General features: G+C 56.9%; 2 protein-coding genes and 1 non-coding gene across 3 annotated transcripts; 1 reads left to right on the forward strand and 2 right to left on the reverse strand.

Moving 5' to 3' along the window:
* Positions 1 to 1666: 1666 nt before the first annotated feature.
* On the forward strand, positions 1667 to 2817 carry SLS55_005975 (uncharacterized protein; the record flags this gene model as incomplete). The annotated part of the gene is made up of 2 exons (XM_066777416.1): positions 1667 to 1673; positions 2135 to 2817. 2 exons carry the CDS (start codon positions 1667 to 1669, stop codon positions 2815 to 2817), a joined length of 690 nt encoding a protein of 229 aa, XP_066631511.1.
* A 3365-nt stretch (positions 2818 to 6182) lies between these two features.
* Positions 6183 to 6760, reverse strand: RPL28 (60S ribosomal protein uL15; the record flags this gene model as incomplete). The annotated part of the gene is made up of 3 exons (XM_066777417.1): positions 6183 to 6429; positions 6500 to 6588; positions 6647 to 6760. 3 exons carry the CDS (start codon positions 6758 to 6760, stop codon positions 6183 to 6185), a joined length of 450 nt encoding a protein of 149 aa, XP_066631512.1.
* A 2253-nt stretch (positions 6761 to 9013) lies between these two features.
* Positions 9014 to 9157, reverse strand: SLS55_005977. The gene has a single exon. It is a non-coding gene; the product is annotated as a tRNA-Gly (tRNA).
* Between the last annotated feature and the right edge of the window lie 12616 nt (positions 9158 to 21773).

Consider the following 21773-nt stretch of genomic DNA (forward strand, 5'->3'; position numbering starts at 1 on the left):
GCAAGAGCGCGTCCGAAACTGGACTAGCGCAGCAAATGGTAGCATAAGATCTCAACCACCAAGCCAACCTTCACCACCCCAGCCCCACCTTCGTCCAAACACCACCACGAAGATGGCCTCGCCCGCCGACTCCGGCTCGTCCTCCGCCTCCGCACGCGCCCGCGCCCCCGTGCGCCGTTGGTTCGCCACGGCCATGGATCGGCTGCGCCACCGCCGCCGCCGCAGCAGCAGCACCTCGCCGTAAGTTCCAGCTCACCTCACTCCGGCCGAGCCAACCCCAGATTTCCTCTGACGCACAAACCCGCCAGCGCCGCTCCCTCCACCCCTCCGCCGAGGTCCTCGGGCGCTTCGGGCCCCGAGGCCTCATCGTCGTCGCCGCTGCCGCCCCCGCCGACGCGCCGCCCGCCGCCGCCGCCGCCCGACCCCATCCGGCGCCCGCGCCCGCGCACCATCCCGCTGGCCGAGATCGCGGCGGGCCGGACGCTGGCGTCGTGGCTGCCGCCGTCGCAGCGGTTCTGCCAGCTCTGCCGCCAGCCGTACGACGGCGCCGTAAGTCTCTTCTCGTCCCCAACATCCACCGTTTCGCACGACAATCTGCACTTATCCCTTCTAGAACTCCGACCTCGAGAGGCGCACGCTGTGGGAGGAGAGGGAGCTGGCCGTCCGCGTGCCCGGCTGCGTCAAGCAGCCGGAGCGCGAGAAGCACGTCGTCGGCCGCCGGTGCCTGGAGCGCTGGACGGCGCTGGGCAGCTCGCATGGGTGCCCGCTGTGCGCGTTTGGCGGCGCCGATGCCGTGCCCGTCGAGCAGCCGGGCACGGCGCTGGATGGCTAGCTCGCCTGTCTCTTCCCCGGTGGTGTGCAGGTTTTCCGCGAAGGCCGGCGCACAAGGCTCTCATTTCTTCGACCTGGATCCGCACAACACTCGGCCCTCCCTCCCTCCCTCCCTCCTCTCCCTCCCCGTCACCATCGGCCTCGTCACTCGGACCTAGTGCGCAGAATATCCTCAGGGGAGTAGCGAGCCTGGACTTATCATTGGGGCTGGAATACGCGGTTGGTTTTTTTCTTTTCTTTTCTTCTTTGGGTCAAACGAACGGAATACACTATCAAAATCGGCGTCTCAAAAATGATCAGCCTAGAGGCTGCGGGTGGGAGGTTTTCGGGGTTTTGGACTGCGGGGCTTGGCTCCTTGCTTTTTTTCTTTGCGTTTTGATAGCCATCGCCACAGATGGCACCGCGGAATGAATCTCACTACCGCCCTTGAAAAGCTTGCTTCTGAGTGCTTCTGGTGATACCATATGGCGGAATATGTTTCAATTAACGTGTCTGGCGCATGTGTGTAGCTCCATGAGGTCCTGTAGAGATCCATGCCGCAGAGATCTCGACTCGAGCCTGCAAACACTTCCCCACAACATCTCGATTCCGACCGCGCTGACTCGCGCTTTCCGCTGGAGTTTAACACGCCGAGCGGGAGTGAACTGTTAGACACCCGCGTGAGTCCGCGCTCCATCGGCGCCGCTCCAACCCGGCCTCGCGCGTCAAACACTCACCTACCGCCAACGCCCTCTTCAGAGGCTCTTCCTCCGACACCCAACCCCTCCAGACTTTTCATCCTCCACCCCACCACCACCGGCAAAACCTTCCATCCAACACCTTCAATCCCGCCAACATGTCGCGTCCCGAGGGCAACCCCAGCCCCCAGGAGGCCTTCCGCACCACGTACAACAACCTCCAACGTGTCGCCGTGTAAGCACATCCAGAATCCGCCTCTCCATCCCCTCCCCCTCCCCGCACCAGCCCGTCCCTCCACCCCATAAACCAACACGCTAACCACCACCACCCAGCGTCCGCCCCGCCGACCCCGACACCCCCTACTCCACCGCGCCCGGCGCCCACAACCCCGCCACCGCCGCCCGCTGCCCCAACCGCACCTACATCTCCATGCACCCGGTCGACCTCCTCGAGACCTTCGGCTGGGGCGACGCGGAGCGCCTCGCCGCGCCGGGGTTGTACGTCGCGCTTCTCGAGTAAGTCCTGTTTCCCGCTTCCCCTCCCTCCCCAAGCCGCAACCCCAAGCCGCAACCCCAAACCAGCCCCAGCCCCAAGCCAAGCACCGGCTAACATGACTGATTAAGAGCCATCGTCGACGGCCACATGCTCGGATCCGGCCCCTACGCCGCCTACCTGGCGACGGGCGCGGCGCCGGCGCGGCCGGGCGGCGCGGCGAACCCGCCGGAGTTCGAGGAGGCGATCGCCACTGCGCTGTTGATGAATATGGCGGAGGAGTCTGACGAGGAGGATGAAGACGAAGGCGATGAGGTGTTTGACGCGGATGATGAGGATGAGGATGATGGCGGACTGGTCGACGACGAGGACGTCATGCTCGATGACGATGACGATGACGATGACGCTGCCGATCAGGCTGAGGGTGCCGGTCAGGCCCAGCAGCAGGCCCAGCAGCAGGGGACAAGGTCTGTGAGGAGGAGGAAGAGGTCTGTTGAAGCGGAGGCGGAGGCGGACGAGGCCCCAGACCGCCGCGCGGGCCGGGGCCGCAAGAGGACGCGGACGCGGTATCGCTCACCCGCCGCGACCGCCGACGCCGCCGAGCCTGAGCCTGAGCCCGCTGCCCACGCCGATCCTTCATCCCTGAAGAGGAAGTGGGACGCGGTGGAGCCGGCGCCGTCGTCTGGATCTGCCCGCCCGCGCGCCGAGGCGCGCTGGGTCGGACAGACTGAAGTGTTCGCGCCGCCGATGCGCCTCCCCCGCAACACGCTGCAGCTGTTCTCTGTCTACATGCCGGATACCGAGGAGGAGTTTTGAGGTGGGGGCGAAGGGGGGTTGTGTAAGTGTTGGCGTCGTCCGGGGCAAAGAAAGGAGGTGTGGTGTGATGGGGCCGCGCCGGGCTTGGGTCTTTGTCTTTGGGGTCAACGTATAACCGAACCGATCAGGGGAAATCCGTGTGCGAGGGAGCGTTGTTTGAGTGCTGTAGGTAGCGTTCACGTCCACGGCAGTTTCTTGACACTCAGAACGTAACGGGAGATATTGGTCAGAGGGTTTATGGAGGAACAAGCGGTTTCGGGCTGATTGCGTAGAAGTCAGACGTGTGCCGCTGTCAGGTAGAACAATTGCTTGACTCAAATCAACTCTCAGTGCATAGTTTCTTGGTTACTACAGTCAGAGCAGCCGCTGGTGGAGGAGGTCGTCCGACTTGGTGCGGTACTGCATCTGCAGAGCGCAGATACGCCCAGTTCGCTACTCCGAGGTTGGCGCTTGCTGGTGTTGTAAGAGCACTCCTGCGCTTTGTGCATGTATCATCCAGCCGACGGCTTGCCGTGTTATCCTCTCTGCACTCCCTTGCAAGTACAACTTCCTGCACAGCCTGTGCGCGTGCTTCACTCCCCGCCACGTCCCCATCAGTGCGCTCATGTACATGCTTGGCGTTCATGCCTGATTTCACTCGATGAGCGCACCAAGCTCCGCAACGAGCAGCAAGCCAAGAGGACCGAGCTGAAGGAGTTCAAGGACAAATACTTCGCGCAGAAGCGTGCTTTCCGCAACTACCCAATTGGTTCCGCAGTGCTTGCACAGCACCCTGAATCTCCGAGCCGGACGCACCGCACTTCTTGGTGCAGTAGTAGCTCATCTCGTCCTGCTGGGGTCCGCAAACGATGAGCGAGTATTTGGCGGGGTTACAGTGGCCTCATGGCCGAGTAGGGGTGAAGACGCAAGCGGCGGCGGCAGCGGCGGTTGCGCGGCGGCTGGAAGTGAAGAGACTAAGTTCCTGTGTCCCTACGTCTCCCTGTTCATCATTCTGCGTTGATGATGAGGGGGTGAAGTTGGGGTCCGGCAACAGCTTGAGCTGACGGAGGTAGAGGTTTCCGAGTCCCTTATCTCGCAACCAATCCAATTCAGGAAAGCCAAAACGAATGCTCGTCTTCTTTCTCTCCATAATTTTGGAAGTTGATTGAGAAACGCCAGATGTTGATATTCTTCGCTGCAAAAGACACTTTTCGAGGATAAAACACTCGCCTTCTGCACGACTAAAGCGTTACTGCCGCTCTATTAACATGATACTCTTTCTGCGCATGACCTCGTTTGCGGCTGGTCGTGAGTGAGTAACGGGACGATGGTCCAGAAGAATACCATTTCTTTACACGTCGCTGCTGTGTGAGCCACGTGCTACAAGCATTAACAGGTCCCACCAGACTCGGCATCCTATTCGAAGCGTCCAAAGCATCATTGCAGGTGACACAAGTCATCAAGTGTTGTCGCCTTTGTACCTACGGATCTATGAACAGCCACATGCCCACACATTCTTACACGATTTCCAAGTACTCTTAGAATTTATGGTAAAGATGATGCTCTACATCTAGAGTCGCATCTTCAACAATCAGTCAACGTGACTATCTTCAAATCATCTGCAATATTTCACCATCCGTTCCAAACGATTCTGAGAAAAATTCACCAAAGAACACTATCGCCAATAACTTTACATCCGCAGCCGACAGCATCTTCAGCCAATTGGCAACAGCCCCACAATCCCTTTTCCGCAACCAGAGCCCCCGTGCAGCGAAAGAAAAGCCCCTAGACCTTAACCGGATCAGCTCATCTACGCCGACCGACATAAAGCCAAACAAAGGGCGCGGGTAGCATTGGCGTGTTTCGCATTTGAACGAGACGTTCGACGTTGGACATTCTCTTTGACGATGATCTTTAAGGCAGGGCGCGCCGTCTGTCAGGGGGCCAATGGCCGTTTCATCGGGTATGCGGAAGCGGTCGCTTTGTCGAATCACAAGACAACGGGTTCCTTTCGCTCGGTTCATTGGCCATGAACAATATTTTCCGACTTTTGCGTGGTTCCTACAATCGGCAAAGACTGACATTCCCGCAAATCTGTGGCTCTGCTACTGTTATTTGCACCAGCTGGAGCCGACAGTTTCTACACTGCAATCCGCACTATGCTAAAATACGGGAATGCGGGATGCCTTCTCGCCCCGAGCGAGATAAGGTACACGCAGTCGGGTAGTCGATATCATACAGGATGGTTCAATCTCTTGTCAGATTTCATGCATTTGGAGGTAGCTGACAACGTGCCAAACCGAACCTGGAACTTTGACATTATTGTTCATCGAATGAACTTCATCTACAAAAATCGCACTCACAAACTCCATAGTCCCCTTGAAATCATATTCGAAATCATTTTTGAAACCGTGAAAAAGAAAACATCTCAGGTCATCCGAGATTTCATGTGTCGCCTACCTACTGCATCGCTGACAAATGGCGGCAAAGCCGGAAAACCACAGCTGTCTCGGAAATGCGCCAGACGCGGAATCTTGTGTTACCACCTGTTAAACACCGGTAAAGCGCGATAGTATTTGCAGTCAACGTGCTACGTTTGCGCCGAGCGCCCCAATCTTCTCCAGGACAAGTACGCTGTTTCAAACCTAAGAGATCGTTGAATCTGGGGATGTTAAACTCGGGGATGTATCGGGAAACACTGGTAGGAATTTTGCGGAGCAATGCTTTGCCTCGAGGGCTGCGGCGCTTAGAGGCTACGCTTCCCCAGACCAATTGCAGCAGAAAATCGTTCTCACCGGGCATATCGTGGATCGAGACGGTGGTCCGGAATGCAAATATCGACGCGCCGCAGTCAACGTGCAAATTGGCGTTCGTGCAGTCTGCACACAGCGTTGATCCAAGACACGGGTGCACAGCGTTGACGGTCTTCAGAATTGCATTTCACATTACATGGGTCTACATCGAACGAGAAGGGGTCGACATTCAGACCTTGTTCTCGCAGCAAAGCCGTACAAGCATTGAGCAGCCTACAATTCGAGACAACATCACGAAGCATAAGTTCAAGATCACGCAACAATTCACCAGATGCAAAAAAAACGCGATGCCGACGCGTGACTTACCTGTGGAGAGCTCAGCGCGAGCCAACAACACAGGGGACTTCGGCAATGCGAAAAGGTTTGTTCGGTAAGATCGTGTTCAAATTTTTTGGTATACGAACGCGATCTTAACCCAGCCACCACGCTGAGAAAGGGTATGTTCGGTAAAGACGAAAGCTATCTCTACCCAGCCACCACGCTGAAAAGGTCTGTTCGGCGAGAGAAGACGCAGTCGTCTCTCAGCCCAGCCACCACGCTGAAGTCCCGCCCTCCGCAATGATTGTATGCCATTTATGCGACCAGCTGGATGACGCCACCGGCCTCCTTGACCTTGCGCTCGGCCTCGGCGCTGACGTAGCGGGCCTTGACGACGATGGGGACCTCGGGGAGACGGCCCTTGCCGAGGAGCTTGGCGTAGCCGAAGTCGAGGAGGTTGATGACGGGCGCCTTCTCCGAGGACTTGGCCTTGATGTACTCGTCGCGCTTCTCGGCGGGGACGAGGGTCCAGAGCTTGTCGAGGTTGATGACGGGCTTGAAGCTGCGGGCGGAGAAAAGAACAACGGTCAGCTCGACGCGCCTTTCGCGCATGGGGGACGGGGAGTGCTTACAAGTGACCCTGGACCTTGTGGAAGTAGCGCATACCGACCTTACCGAAGTAACCGGGGTGGTACTTGTCCATGTTGGTGCGGTGGTGGTGCTGTCGGGCATTGTCAGCGGAAATCGCGGGTGCAATCGTCGTCGCGGGCGCAGCGTACCTGACCACCGGCGAGACCACGACCACCGGGATGCTTGCGGTGCTTGCCGACACGACCGTGACCGGCCGAGACGTGGCCGCGGTGCTTCCTGGTGTTGGAGAGGCGGGTAGGCATTTTTGTGGTTGCGGGGGGTTTGTCGCCGTTGTCGAAGGAAGCGCAAGCCAGAAGGCGGATCGAAAATTTAGGTGTTTGTGGGCGCGACCGCTTAGTCAGTGCGCAAGCGCGGTTTAGCCGAGCTTCGTCCGCGCCGCCGCCGCGTCGCCCTCTCTGAAGCGTCCGTGCGCCCGCCCGCTCAACCCGCGCGCCGTCAGCCATACGATTATGCAACTGACATTATTGCACAGTTTCTTCCAGTGTTCATTACCTCCTCGCTGTCGTTACGCGTGGCGCAAAGCGCACGCATCAAAGGGCTCATCAGCCGCAGGATGCAGCGCGTCTACAGCCAAAGCACAAATGTCGCATCTCGCTCAGCTCAAGCGCGAGTGCCTTCTCCGCCTCCCGCGCAAGAGCCTTCGCAGCGCTTTCCAAGTTACTCGACCTCCTCAGCTTCAACACCACCGACTTCTCTCTTCGGCGGCTCCAGCGCAGCAGCAACACTCCATGTGTAAAGCGTTCAGAACACAATGGTGCTCCCCTTTCATTTGGCACTCGCGCGCATCTTATCCTTCTGCCCAGGAAGCGTTGCGGCGAATATGAATCTCTGCACTGAATGCCGATTCGCTCTGATGCTGCCCGCGAATGGACATGGGGAGCTGGATGGGGCCGTTCAGGGAGATGCTGGGAGCTTAGGCTATGAGCTGGAGGGGAGAAGGCTTAAAGTCACATCGAGCCTTGCTCACGGCTTCGCATCTGTGCCATAGTGCCCGGCATTCGACCGCCTTGTTTCCTGCAACGCCTTGGAGAAAAGTTCCACAATCCCCAATGCTGATGTCTACTTTACAGCCACTGCGGGCTGTCGGGTAACTGTCCTCATCGTGCCACTCGTCCCCGTCAGCCAGCACACGCTGTAGAAAGACACCGTTGCCCTTATTCATTTTCGATCGGAAATGGGAGGATGATTCCCTCAAGCAGTCTGCGGTTCTGGATGAATCAGCCTGTGGTCGGCGATCAGCCCAGGCCTCACCTTCTATCCTCCACTGCGAAAATATGATGTGTCACGGGTATTCGTTTGTTCGCGATGGCAGAGGTCCGTCTTGATTTTGGCTCTCTCAAATTCCGCTTCCATGCGCGCAACCAAAAATGTGAAGTCCCTTCACACCATGCTCAACCACCAAACAACGCATGGAAAAGGGCAACACCGTTCTGCACGAAAATACTCTTCCCACCCTGCGAAACAAGCATGATGATCCTCCAATAGTGGCGTTAATTCTGTTCCTTAAAAAAAAAAAAAAAGGACCTAGTATCAACATCCCATCCGCCCAGCCCCGCGATGTCAAACACCCATAGAACTTCTCGATGATAAAATAATGACCGTGTCTTTTTGTCGTTGTTCCAGCGGGAGGCGATCGGCGAGCGGCGTCCGGTCCAGGCGCTAGCCCAATCCGGCCAAGTTCCGTGACATGTCGGCCCCCTGCGCCAAAAAATAATTCTCAACACCACCCTCCCCATGTCCATCCCAACCACCAACCAGACATCACGATGGGCAAAACGTAGGACTCTCCGACCGGGAATCGAAAAAAAAAAATTATTTCTCTCCGACGGGGAATCTATGGAACTGTTAGTTTGAATTATTGCATGATTCGAACTTGAAATCTTACCGAACCCCGGTCTCCCGCGCTTGAAGAAGCAGACGCTTTGACAAGCGGAAATCATCACCACTAGACCATCGAAGAGGAAGACTGCTTGGAGCAGCTGATGGAGGTGTTGTGGGGAAGCTGGCGGGAGTAGCGCTTATATACCGTACATACGTGACGCTATAGGAGACCGGGAAAGCGAGAATGAAGGAAGGGAAAGGAGCATGCAGTGGTGGGTTGGGATGTCGGTGCGGAGGGGCTGGTTGGTAGCACAGAGCGGACGCGTTGCAGCCAGCGTTGAGTCCTGCAGGCCGCCCGTCCAAGAATGCTCTGCGTAGAGCCCAGAGATCCCCCTTCCCTACAGCGTTGCTTGCCCTTGATCGTTGCACCACGCCCGGCTGCAAACCATCCCCCAAGCCCATGCACAACAGCCCCCCGTCCCACGCTCTCTTGCCGCTCTTCCCCGGCACAAAAAGCGTAGCCTTGCCCGTCCCGCGACCGGGCGTATCGCTCGCGTTCTCGGGATCTCGGTTGGCGTCCCGCCCGACCCACACAACGCAATCAAACCTCAACACCACCACCACCGGCAAAACGCAACGCATCGCCACGACGCATGCGCAACGTGCAAAAGAGATGCGTCGGCCGGGAATTGAACCCGGGGCTCATCGAGATCTTTGGTGTTGAGCTCCGAAGGCACTCCCTAGGATAATGAGCAACCTTCAGTGGGGAGACTACAATACTATGGCAACGATGAATTTTACCACTAAACCACCAACGCTGTGTTTTGTGCTGATTGATGAGAGCAGCGTGGGTTGTGGTTCATATGAAAAGAGTGTGCAGAGTGTCAGTGTGCGGGGACAGAAGTGGCGGCGGTGATCGGGGTCAGGTTGGTGGTTTTGACCAGGAAACACCACTAGACTGTATCGCAGTTCGCGGAGTTAAGCCGCGACGGTTCCGGGAAGAACTCGACAATGGCTGATGGCCAAAGGGTGTCACTGAGTGCTGCTCAGGTGTTGAAGGGAACCAAAGTAGACCAACGGAGCCCGGGAAGACGTCACACGATGGGAGAGGAGACGAAGTAGATGAAAGAACGAAATAAGATGCTTGCCGCAAAGATGCAGAGGACGAGTGTTGATGCAGCTGAACTTCCCTCGGCACAGGGACCTGATCCACCACACCGCTCCGGGGATTTTCCGCTCCCCGACGTCAGCAGTCTGGGCTATCATCAACGCGCATTTTCCGAATAAACGCCAAACAGCTGGGGTCATTTTAAAAAAAGGTGGAAGTTGAGCTATTCTTTCTCTCTTGCTCTTCTTGTAGTGTGCGATGTTCATTTCATCGAAGAAGAAAAGGTGTGGGAGTCTCCAAGTCCGATTCTGGGCCGCCAAGAAATAACTGTTCGATGGAAATTCACTTATGCAACGCCACGCATGACTTTTCCAGACCCATTGAGGGCTGGGAGAATCCTCAGTGATGTACACATACCTTAATGTGTCCAAGAAAGAGAAAAGAGACTGTGGATCTGGAATTTTTCCTTTGAAACTTATTCTGCGCTTGCTTTGGAAGAAAATCGTTACAAAAACAGCTACAAAAATTACGGAAGTTCATTGACTCCGTCAATTCCACCAAAACTTTCCCTGATTTAACTTTTAGTCCTTAGAAGCGCACTGGTAGGCATTGGAAAATCCTTTTACAGTGTTTTGTACTTGGCAGAGTGTCACCACGGCCAGATTTGCAACGGTTACAGTATGCAAAAATTCGTTGCCTGCCAACCGGGCGGATTCATGATAACGGAACGATCAAGGAAGACGTGTATATCCTTTCACTCTGGTATCACGCGGTCTACATTAGGAGATTTGCAACAAGGGATCTCTATAAGGACAGGAAACGGAATCTACGCCGATGTCCCAAGCGTTGGCCGAAGTACCAGGTCAGATCTTCCTGTCGGGCACCGCAACCTGATGCCACCCCGCTCACCCGGCTGCTGTGCATCACACCAGGCTTGCTCCGCGGGCCCCGTTACCGCAGCAAAGCCTCCTGCCCCGTCATCGTTGGTCGTGCACGCCATCTCCGCAGCCTCGGCACATTCAGGTGGCCGCAAAATTGAGCGGTGGTAGCAACAGTTACTTCGTTCTTGAATGTGGCATTTTTCTTCAGCATGATCGCTGTGGGCTCAGGTCGGCCAGCAACTCCCGGTTCGTCGAGAACCACCTCGGACCTTACAATTCCTTTCCTGATGCTCCACCCATTGCACTTAAAGCTCGCGGTGCATGTTTGCCATGCCCGGATTCATGCAATACGGGATAAGTTAACAATTACAAGCGGATTCAATCATCTACCGTACTGACGCCCCGGGCCTCGAACGCCGCGCCATGGCGGGTGACAAAAGAAATTGCCCGCCCGCATCTGCCTCATGGAAGAATTTGGCCTGGGATGGGTGGTCGAATACAAGATCCGGACGTAAATGTGCGCGTTAAAGACGTAGGTTTATGCCCAGATCTTGTATTCGACTGCTCATAGATATGATGATGCGGCATCTGTGTAAGGCGGATGCGGATGGGCAGGCAGTTTCTATTGTCGCCCGCCATGGCGCCTCCAGAGGACAACGCCATGGCGCCTCCAGAGGACAACGCCATGGAGCAACTCGAATCAACAATCCTCTCTGCTGAATGACCAAAGGCAGAGGCGCCGTCCCTCACACGGCCGCTGAGGAGGGATAGCGGAGCGAGTGAGCTCGCCAGCATGTGCGCAACGCAATGACATGCGCTTGAGCATACCCGTCCGTTCAGACCGCCAAGCCACCGCACGCGGTCCATCACCTGCGATTAACTTCCCAAGAAAACGTGAGCCGTGGCGCGCCTGCCGGAAGCTGCGAGAGCCAGCCCCATGCGCCTTGCACTGCCTACCAAAATGTGCTCACGAGGAGCCAGATCCGTGACTCATGACCAGCCAACTGTGCCCATGACCACCACACCCGTCCGCAAAGGGGAGCCACGAGCCCGCCTCACCTACCCAGAGCCCCCAAAGTACCCACAGCGCTCCTTACCTCCTCTCCCGTTGCCCCAGGGCCCCACAACCCCGTTGCCCCGCCACCCAGGACCCCCACGTGCCCCCGGATCAACCAATTCCGCTTCCGGACCGGGTGCCATATAAAAACCCCCAGGCGCGGCCGCACCTCTTCTTCTTTTTTTCTTTTCTCTTCAGCTCTCTTTGCCTTCGGGCTTAGATACATAAGCAGTACATCTGCTGCTCTTGGTGATTCTCGAGCACCCGCCTACGGGCGGTTTGAATTACCAAAGTTTTTGGAAACCGGGGGGTCTGGCCGCTGGGGTTCTCATTAACCCAATGTCGCTCCCCACAGTGTCGCCTGTATTGCACTGCCTCGGGCTGACGCGAACCTTTTTTTTTCTTCTCCTTTTCGTCAATTTTCACTGGCCTTGAGCTGGTGGTTGAGGAAGAGATTGAGTTTTGCGCGGGTGAAGGGCATTCTTGCTTTAAGCGCGCCAGCTTCAGTTAAGGGGATGAGCAGTGCGAGCCCGGCTTCGCTGTCGTGCGCCTCGTTCTGTGCTATTGGCGCGTGCCTCGGCCTGCGTTGCGCTCGCTGCTCTCTGCCTTTGCGGGGGTTCGTTCGTTCCAGCATAGCGCTTCGCGGAGTTGCTCTTGATGGCGGCGGCGAGGATGCGTCGCGACTCGCGATGCGTCGATGCCATGCGACCGTTAATTACGTATAATTCGTGGCTGTTCAGACCTCCTACGATGAGCGCTGGGCAGCGGAGTTGCGCTCCATCCACCAGCTCATCGAAGTTGAGGCGCAGATACGCGCGACCGTGCCGGCTCCCAACGTTTGAGCGGCAACAGCGGCTGCTCATGGCGCGGACGTCGTCCACTCGCTTCGGCTCCGCTGAAAGTCGAATACTACACATGCGCCCGATCCATGGCGTCCTTCTTCTCTTTGTGGTGGAGTGCGCGCCCGCCCGCGTGAACTTCAGCCCGTGGTCCTCGGCCCAGATGTCGCGGTCGAACTGCGCCTCGACGTCCTTCCCGAGCTGCTCCGACTCGAGCAGCCCCTTGAACCGGTCGAACAGAGTCTCCAATTCGGTGAACGACGAGAGGAGGACCAGGCGGCGCAGCGCGCCCGAATGCGTGTGACCGCCGGATGACATCTCGGCCGAGAGCGTCTCGCCGCCGCGGCCGCCGCGCAGGTAGGGGTGTCAGACCCTGCTGGACGACATGACGTAGTCGAAGTCTTCGCCTCGGGCTCCGTCTCCCACATGGAAGTCGTCGAGCCCGTCCGCAGCGGTATGGACAATTTCACTTCACAGAATCCTACGTAAGCGCACAGCAGCACCATAGCAAGGCTAGGCTTGAGAGTGACTCAACGCGCAGCATAAGCCTACAAGGGTGGAAATACCGACGTGGTGCTAACCATGCGCAAGTGAGAGCGTCGCCGCGTTGCCCTCCAGTAGCGCCAGCCTGCGCGAGCGCCTGGCGCGCCCGTTCTACACGACGACCACCTCGTGGATACAACTAGGTAAAGGGAGAGAGAAACACCATTGGCGCAGCGCTAAGCACTTCGCGCTGGCTGTGTGCCGCCTTAGGCCATGTGTGTAGCGCGACCGACCTGCCCGCCCGCTCCGCAATCCGTAGTTGATGGCGGCGGCGCCACCACCACAACCACCGCCGGCTGCTTGCCCTCTCGTTCCCCGCTGCCTCCTGTCTAGCTTGTCGCTTTCACCAGAGCCAGCTGCACGAAGTTCCAAATGGCCTTGGGCGCGAACTCGGGTTGCAGCTCGACGTCAAGCTCTCCCAAGCTGGTCTGTATGCGGGCGCAGCCGGGCGTCTTAACCCGCCGCGGCTTCAGCATGTACTCCTCCTCCAATAGCAGCGCCCTCTCCTTGGAGGTATGCGGCGTCACGCCCGTGCTCGTGAACGACGCCGCCGCCTTGCCCGTCGTGTATCAGGCGCGTTGTACGGCAACGGCTTATTCTGGTGCAGCGCGTTCGCGCCGTCGCCGCCCTGCTCCGCCCTCCGCCTTGGGCTGCTTTCGCCGCCGCCCCACTCGCTCGATCCCACGGTCTCAGCGCCAGTAAGCTCGTCGCCGCCTTCCGGACGCCGCCACTCCGCCCACCTCCTCACCCTCCGTCTGCCGCCGCCGCCGCCGCCCTCCTACAGCTTAGCCGGTCAGAGCGAATCTCTATACCCAAGCGCTCCTTGGTCTTCGCTGCTACTACTGCTTCTGCTCCCGCAGTTGCTCCCGTCGGGGCTGGTCACTTCCGCGCCAACCCAGGTGATACTCCTCGACAGGCAGTATGCTGTGCTGAACCCAGTCTCGTGAAGCCATCAAGCCAAGTCCGTACTGCGTCCAATCTACAGACCGTCGCTAATTGATCCACAGGCCAGGCTGAGCAGAAACACGGCTCGTTCCCTCCGCCCCAAACCCCCCGTCGTCACTCATGAGCATAACGCTCTGCTTCCAGCCCGAATACTGACATATGGCAGCCCAGGATGCTTTGATGCCCGCGTATCCCTCCCCTCTCGGCGACGACTTGCCTCCAGACCCGAACAGTTCCTCTACCCAATCGCTGCCCTCATCACTCGGTAATCCTGCGTCATCCTTGGCCCAGGAGCCTTATCGCAACCAGGCAAGCCAGACCAGGATCCTTTGGCGGCAAGATGACGTGCACACTGCGTTTCGGCCAACCGATGACCCGATCCACTGTGTTGACAACAAGCGTGACAGACAGCACCGCTGCTGGCGAGGAAGCAGAATACCGGTACAGACGCGAGGATATGGGCGGGCGGAGCGTAACACGTGGCGGGCCGAGCGCGAGAGAAGACTGGAGCAGCACCAGACGAAGTCTGTTGATAGTCGTTGGGCGGAAGGATACCGTGCGCTCGATGATCTCTCCCTCATCAGTGAGTATTCCACGCTTCGCATGTCCGTCGGGGCTCAGATCTTCGAGGACGCGGACAGCGTCTCTGGCTGATCGCCGAGAGTGGGTTGAGGACCAACTCTCCCTCCACGATCCTGAGAGGTGGGGGCCCTCCGTGCCCTATGTCACGACAGGACCAGGCTCTGAATACTGACTTCATTGACGAGGGCCTTTGTCTTTAGACACAGGTTCCAGGCGCCCGACGGAAATCGCTAGACGTGTGCGCCACCTCGCCCAAAGTCCCAGTCCATGTGCCAAGTACTTCAGCTTCCGTCTCGCCGGAAAGAGACCTATCCTCTGATGGTGAAACTTGCAGTTGGCGTCTCCAAACCTTGTATGTTGTCAAGAAAGGGCTTTGCCACCCATTTTGGATTGGGACTGCGTTATACTCGCGGTCGTATCCTGCTTTCCGCAGTTTGTAGTGCTTGAAGGAATGACCGCTTGAACTTCTCTACTTGCGCATCCCGCCTCTGTCATCTATTATCTATGGATTCTGCTAACATGACCAGTGCAATGTCTCGTTGCGTCCATTCAAGGCTGAGTTCACGAAGCCGACATGGTGAAAGTGAATGCATGGATGGATGATGGCGTCCCCAAGACAACGGCGTAAAGCGCCGTCGAAAGGAACACCAAAGGAACAACATGTGGCTTCGTTTCGAGTTGTACAGATGCAGCGAATGATGGACCCCGCTTTGGTTGCGACTGTAGTTTGAGCTCGCAAGATTTCCCGGCTGTAGACGTGGAGACAACGACCAGACGCCAAACCCAACGTGTGGGTCTCGCCAGATAATGGACGACAACGACTCAACATCTTCAACGATCGAATCAAGCCCGGGGAGGCTGGAGCGCTCTCTCCCTACATCCGATGGTGCATTCTCAAAGCGGCCTCTTTGAAGCAAAACAACAATACCAGTGGCGAACAATGCAAAGGCCAAGCACAATATCAACACCACACGCCAAGCCCAGCAACATCACGAGCCGCATTCAAGACGGCCACCACCATATCCTTTGTCTCAAGCTGGTATATGGAGCCCTCCCAACCCACCCACACACCCCCCTCTCCACCCGCAACAGCAGTCACCAAGAAAAAAGACACTCACCACATACACTCATTACCACCACCACAACAAACGCAACCATGAAGCTCACCACCACCACCCTCCTCACCCTCACCACCGCGGCCCTCACCCTCGCGGCCCCCCAATCCCTCGGCGACACCTCCCCGGACACCCCCTCCGCCTTCGGCCCGGCCTACCCCGTCCCCGACCTCGGCAACACGACCTCAACCCCCAACACGACCACCCTCACGCCGCGCTACTTCAACCTGCCCCCACCGCGCGTGCGCTACTGCCAGCACGCCAACGGCGGCGGGGCGTGCCGCAACCAAGACGTGACGGGGTGGACGTGCTACAACTTCGAATCCTGGTGGAACGACCGGGTCAGCAGCTTCTACCTCAACCCGGGCTACTCGTGCTGGCTGCACTCGGACAAGGGGTGTAAGGGGAAGAATGTGTCGTTTCGCGCGCCCGGGCTGCTGGATATGGGGCGCGGGGGTGGAGGGTTGAATGATAGGGCGAGCTCGTTTAAGTGTATTGCGCTGTCTACGTAGGGAGGGGGTGTGGGGGCGTGTTGGGGTAAGAGGGGTCAGAGGGGTTGGTCGGGGCGTGGGCTGGGTGTTTGAGGCTTTTCGTTTTCGTTTTCGCTTTTTTTGCTTTCTTTTCTTTGTTGGTAGTTTGAAATTGAGATAGACTTGTGTTGTTGCGTTTAGGGCATGTGAGATGCTTGTGATGATCGTCTGCCCTTCAGTGCGAAGAAAGCCATGGTGTTGATGCATCTCAGTCTGTGAAATTGCAGTGTTGAATTGCAACAACTGGAACTTTCCGTCTGCAACGAGCCCGAATAGGAGTCTCCGTAGTATGCTGGGCGTGACGATGTTTCCGATTCTCAGCGTACATGGGCTGGCTGTCGGTCGGCATTGCGACCATGCACAACGGGATGTTCTCGTCGTCATCTTCGCTTTCCTCGACGCAGGAGAAAGGGACCTGGAGCATGGACAAGACGCCATCTTGCTACCGATGATATCTTAAAGTTTCCCTTCAGACGTTGGAAAGCCTTGTGTACCATGACGTCCATGTTGGCGCGTAGCCAGTGCCAACACGGTCTATTGTAGAGAGGCAAAAAGTGCCCAGGGTGGTTGTGGAGTTTTACGATACGATTCAGGCGCAGTAGGCAAGGAATGGGCGAAGAAAGGCTGTCTCCTGGGGCCGCTGAGTAGCCAACTACAGTGATATCTTGAGAAACGGCCTCTCCTCTCAATACCACCGTCCTGCCGACCATGAAAGAGCTGTAAATCTTTCAACATGATTTCGACCTGTGTTAAACGCCTCATGTTAAGATGTCAATGCTTGAACGTACGGCCAGAAACATACGTGAAAGGGGAACGGCGGGGGACAAAAGAAGTTGCCCACCTGCACCTGCCTTACACATGAAAATACTCATGTACGCAGTTGAATGAAAGGTACGGTCGTAAACACAAGTATGAGACTCGCGCATTTACGTCTAGAGAATGTATTCATCTACCCATCCCATATAGACTGTTTCATGAGGTAGACGCCGGTGGGGGATTTCTTTTTTACCCACCGTGGGGGCTCGAAGAACTCGTTTATGGCGGCCAGGATTAGCCGTTCTTACGATGGAGGGAGAAGGCGTGGTGATGTAAAATGCGCCGACGTCTACGTGGCTCAGGGGTTGGCATAGGTATTTGCTATTGGATGCTGTTTTCTGTGACTGCGGCCTCGTTGCCTGTAGATAGAAGGGGATATGATTCACAAAACCAAGAGATGCGCATTGCCTGTTGATGTCGACCAAAACCGCAAGCATTGAGTTGACCTACGAGACCTCATGGGGACTCAGCGATGCCATTGGCCAGATCAAACGGGTAAAACACCATCGTAGCTGCCACGATGGTGTAAATTCCGGTGCAAGAGAAGGCACTTAACTTATGCCGACCGTAGAGGATGCAGACAAGCCCCTTAACGGTGCTGGTACACAGGCATACCCTTCTTTGTGAAAGGTGGGCATAAGTATGTACACGTACAGCTTCTAAAGCATCCTGGCAACGGCGGCAATATCCTCTTGGTATTCCCAATCATTGAACTCGGTAATGCCAGCATGTACAGCGCCAGCATGTGCAGAACTCGACGACAAGATCTCACCGCGCACAGCCCAGAGTGCCTTATCTGAACAAACAGTCGGCGCAAGGCGCGATAGCGGCTGTTCCAGGTCGACTACTTCAAGCTCAGCGAGGAAGACCACTGACCCTTCCACCATCATGGAAAAGATGGCCATCTGCAATGAAACGAACAAGTCGCCGCTACAGAATCGTCTCATGACGAAGGTAATGCATAGTATGGAGGTCCTGACACTGCTGCCGCCGCTGAGTTGAACTGGCGTCTGAAGATGGCGTCCGCAATGCTTTCGGCCACCGTGATTTGCTACATCGTCTTGATATGCCCAGAGTTCCCTCAGCAACACTCGGAACGCTGCCACATAGGTACGCTGCGATACTGAAATTTGCCAACTCCACGTATGAGCATCGCCATCATCTACTCATTGACCACAATTGTAGCGAGTATCGGAGGTCCATTCGACACTCCACCTACAACAGCTAAATTGTTATTTGGCAGTGGCACGTACGCGTGAAGTCGAATCGGACGCCCGACGGTGTACACCGCTTCGATGAGCAGGAGGTGGAAAACAGTAATTCATACTGTGAAACCGTATGGTATTTGAAGTACCTCCTGAGAGGGGACTACTTGCATTCTACCCGATTTTGCTACAGCATCTCTTCGATACAAGCCATTATCTCCCAGTACCTCTAAGCTTGACGCTTAAATGGCCGTGTCCGCCTAATACCTGCGCCGCAACCGTAAGCCTGGTGTATCTCGAGAATGAAAACGTCGCTTACAGTGATCCTGCGGAGGTTTGCCGCTCACATATCTCTGTCGAATCAGCCAAACATGTTGCGGATCATGCGACGACGAGCGCGACGATCGGCAAGATTGGTCCTGTTGCGCGTCCGCGCCCATCCGTTTGCGAATTTGACCAAGCCGAGGAGGATGAGGAGAAGCAGCAAGATCCCGAAGGTGTTGAGGATGATGATGTTAGTATTCATGTTACTTTGTCGTGTCAAATTGGTGCTTGAGAGCTCGAGCGAGGTTGATGCGCGGGAAAGTTTGCGGAGTGGAAATGCTGGCCAAGAGCTGTCGCACGTACTGAAAGCTTGCTGAGCTGCTGGTGAATGGTGTTGGCCGCGTCAGCTCCACAACAAAGAACCCGAAAAAAACTAACATTGCTGTTGTGAGCACTCATTGTTCGAGATGAACGCCAGTTGGCTGCGCTGAATGCCGCAGCCACACGCCACTCATACGCACCTTCCCAACACCAAACCGCGGAAACGCCCGCAACAGAACCGCCCGCACCCACCACCATCCAACATGGTCCCTTTTCTCTCCCCTCCACCCGCAGCGCGAGGAGACTCATCCACGAAACCAGCCACAGCACCACCCGCTATACCTGCTCCGACGCCCGCTTCTGTGCCACCACCGCGCTCTCCATCAGCCCAGCGCCCCTACCCACCACTTCTCCCGTCCTCGTCCTCATAAGCTTCTCTGCTCGCACGTCCCCCATCTTCCGCAGCGCCTTCGCCGCGCTCCTCGCCACTAGCAGCGACCCCAAATGATTCGAAAGCCGCACGCGTACCTTCTTCTTCGCTGAACTGGCCACAGACATCCGCCGCCACTGCCCACGCTGCCTCTATGCTCGTCTCCGCGTCTAGAAGCCCGTACACCTGACCGCTCGGCATACTTTGTTTCGCTGTCGCGGTAGCGCCTCGTCTTCGCAGTTGCCGCCGTCGCCGTCTCTGCCGTCTCCGCCGTCCCCGCCGTCCTCGCTGTCCTCGCTGTCTCCGCCGTATCCGCCGTCTTCGCTGTCATCGTCACCATACATACAAATGCATACCAGACTCCCCATCTGCACAACAGCGCCATGCCCGCTCTCATTGATACTGTGATTCAGCACTAGGTGGGGCAGATTCCAGCTCCCGACATGGTTGCCGGAGGGTAATGATAACGGGCAGCGCGCTGCGCAGGCTGTTTCTGTCTATGGGCTCATTGGAGGAGCAGGACGAGCTGCTTTAGGCGTCCGGAGGATGACGACCGACGACAACGAAGATGACAGCATCGATCGCCCCGCCGCCTTACGGCACAACGCCCTCATTCCCGCCATGGGCTCCGCAATTCAGGGCTCCCAGTCAAACCGGCTTGCCAAATTAAGCCTTTCAAAGTACCAGATTGCCTATATTTCAGTGTCGAATTGACTTGCCAAGGCTGAGGGTCCTCTCAGATTGAACTGCTTGCAATTTGTACGGGTAATTGAGTCACGATTCTTGGCATGGTGTTGAGTTTTGGACCCTCGCCGCCGCCGCCACCACCGCCGTGGTGTTGAACCTCCTGCCGCTTCTACTGCTGCCACCGCCACCGCCGCTGCCACCGCCGCCTGCTAGTGTCACGATTCCTGGCGTGGTGTTGAACCTGCTGCTGCTGCTGCTGTCGCCGCCGGGATGCTGCTACCGCCGCGCGGCCCGTTTGGAACTACTCAACTCTCAGACTGACTGGGAGCCCTGATCCGCGCGCATCAACGGCCGCGAGAGGCAGGCCAGTGTGCGGTTACTGCTACTGCTACTGCTACTGCTACTGCTACTGCTACTGCTACTGCTACTGCCACCGCTACTACGTCCGCCACCCCTCCTGCCCCTCACGCTGATCCTCCGGGCGCTCCACCCCTCCCATCCGGCCACCCTACCTTCGCCGTGCCATGTCCCCTCGTAAGCGTAGGCCGACCACCCATCGGTGCCCAGCAACCACCACCACCAACCCCCGCCCTTAGCCCGCTCCGCCGCGCCCCGCTCCCAGCCAGCCAGCAGCACCCAGCAGCGGCGCCCAGCAGCGGCTCGCCCGGCTCACCCACATCATGCCGATGTATGTACCGCCTTCCCCACATCCACATCCACATCCACAGCCACAGCCACACCCGGCCGCAGTACGGAAGACCGCTCGGGCGGACTGCATACGTACGCGTTATACGTCGTGGTGGCAGGGCGGGCACACGCGAGGGCAGACGTATGTACGTACGTACATATATATAAACCCGTCGATGCGGGGTCGTGATATAGCGTGGGGCCGGCGGACGGTTCGGTGCGGTGCGGTTGGTGGATGCTGGTGCTGGGCTGGTGGCTGGGCGGTCTGTTTGGCTCTCGGCCTTCTTCTTTCATGATGGTCGGATGTGGAGCGATCAGGGGCCGGATTTGCATTCGGAGGCTTCGTGGGCGGAGGTTGTTCCGGTAGGTGGCGGTGCTGTAGCGGGAGTGGGAGTGCTACCGGGTCTGTTGATGGTGCTATTCTGGGGAGGATATGCGGCTTGCATGCGTGCCCTTGCTTGTTGGCTGCGGATCGGAATGGCTCGAGAGTACAAGATGCGGATGCAAGACTGATGTGACAGACTTTGCCATTTTGAGGAAACCAGCAGATGATGCACGTAGCTGTCAAGGAAGTCACGGTGAGAACAAGAGAGATCAAATGGTTGTCAATACTCAAATTCTTGTTTGAGCCAGCTAGACTAAGGAAATGACCACCAAACGATTGATTCCACCGCGCGCCCCACCAAAGAGTCATGTTCTTCCATCATCTCCGCAAGAGGAAGTCATGTTCTTCTATCATCTCCGCAAGAGGAAGAGTCATGTTCTTCTATCATCTCCGCAAGAGGAAGAGTCATGTTCTTCTATCATCTCCGCAAGGGGAAGAGTCATGTTCTTCTATCATCTCCGCAAGGGGAAGAGTTTTCTGAGCCAGCTAGACTAAGGAAGAGTCATGTTCTTCCATCATCTCCGCAAGAGGAAGTCATGTTCTTCTATCATCTCCGCAAGAGGGAAGAGTCATGTTCTTCCATCATCTCCGCAGGAGGAAGAAAAGCATAAGTATTGCCGTTGATGTTGGGCCGTCGTGCCATCAGCAACTCCCAGCAGCGAACCAGCAAGTATTTTCGTTGATGTTGGGCTGCTGATGACACAAAGGTCCAGGATACCTCATGCTTTCCCACAACCACGGAGCAAGAAGTATTTTCGTTGATGTTGGGCCGTTGCGCCAGCATATCCGCAAAAGCAGGGAAGGAGTATGCAGTATTGCCGTTGATGTTGGGCTGATGATGGCACAACGACCCAGGATACCTCATGCTTTCGAAACGGCAGGAAGAACAGAGTATTTTCGTTGGTGTTGGGCCGTTGCGCCATCATATCCGCAAAAGCAGGGAAGGAGTATGCAGTATTGCCGTTAATGTTGGGCTGATGCACATCGTCCTTTATGCTGTTGATGCGGGGAAGCGGCCAAGCTTCGTGATGGTCCAAGT

The sequence above is a fragment of the Diplodia seriata genome (genome assembly GCF_021436955.1).
Source record: "Diplodia seriata strain FDS-637 chromosome Unknown scaffold_6, whole genome shotgun sequence".
Lineage (NCBI taxonomy): Eukaryota > Fungi > Ascomycota > Dothideomycetes > Botryosphaeriales > Botryosphaeriaceae > Diplodia > Diplodia seriata.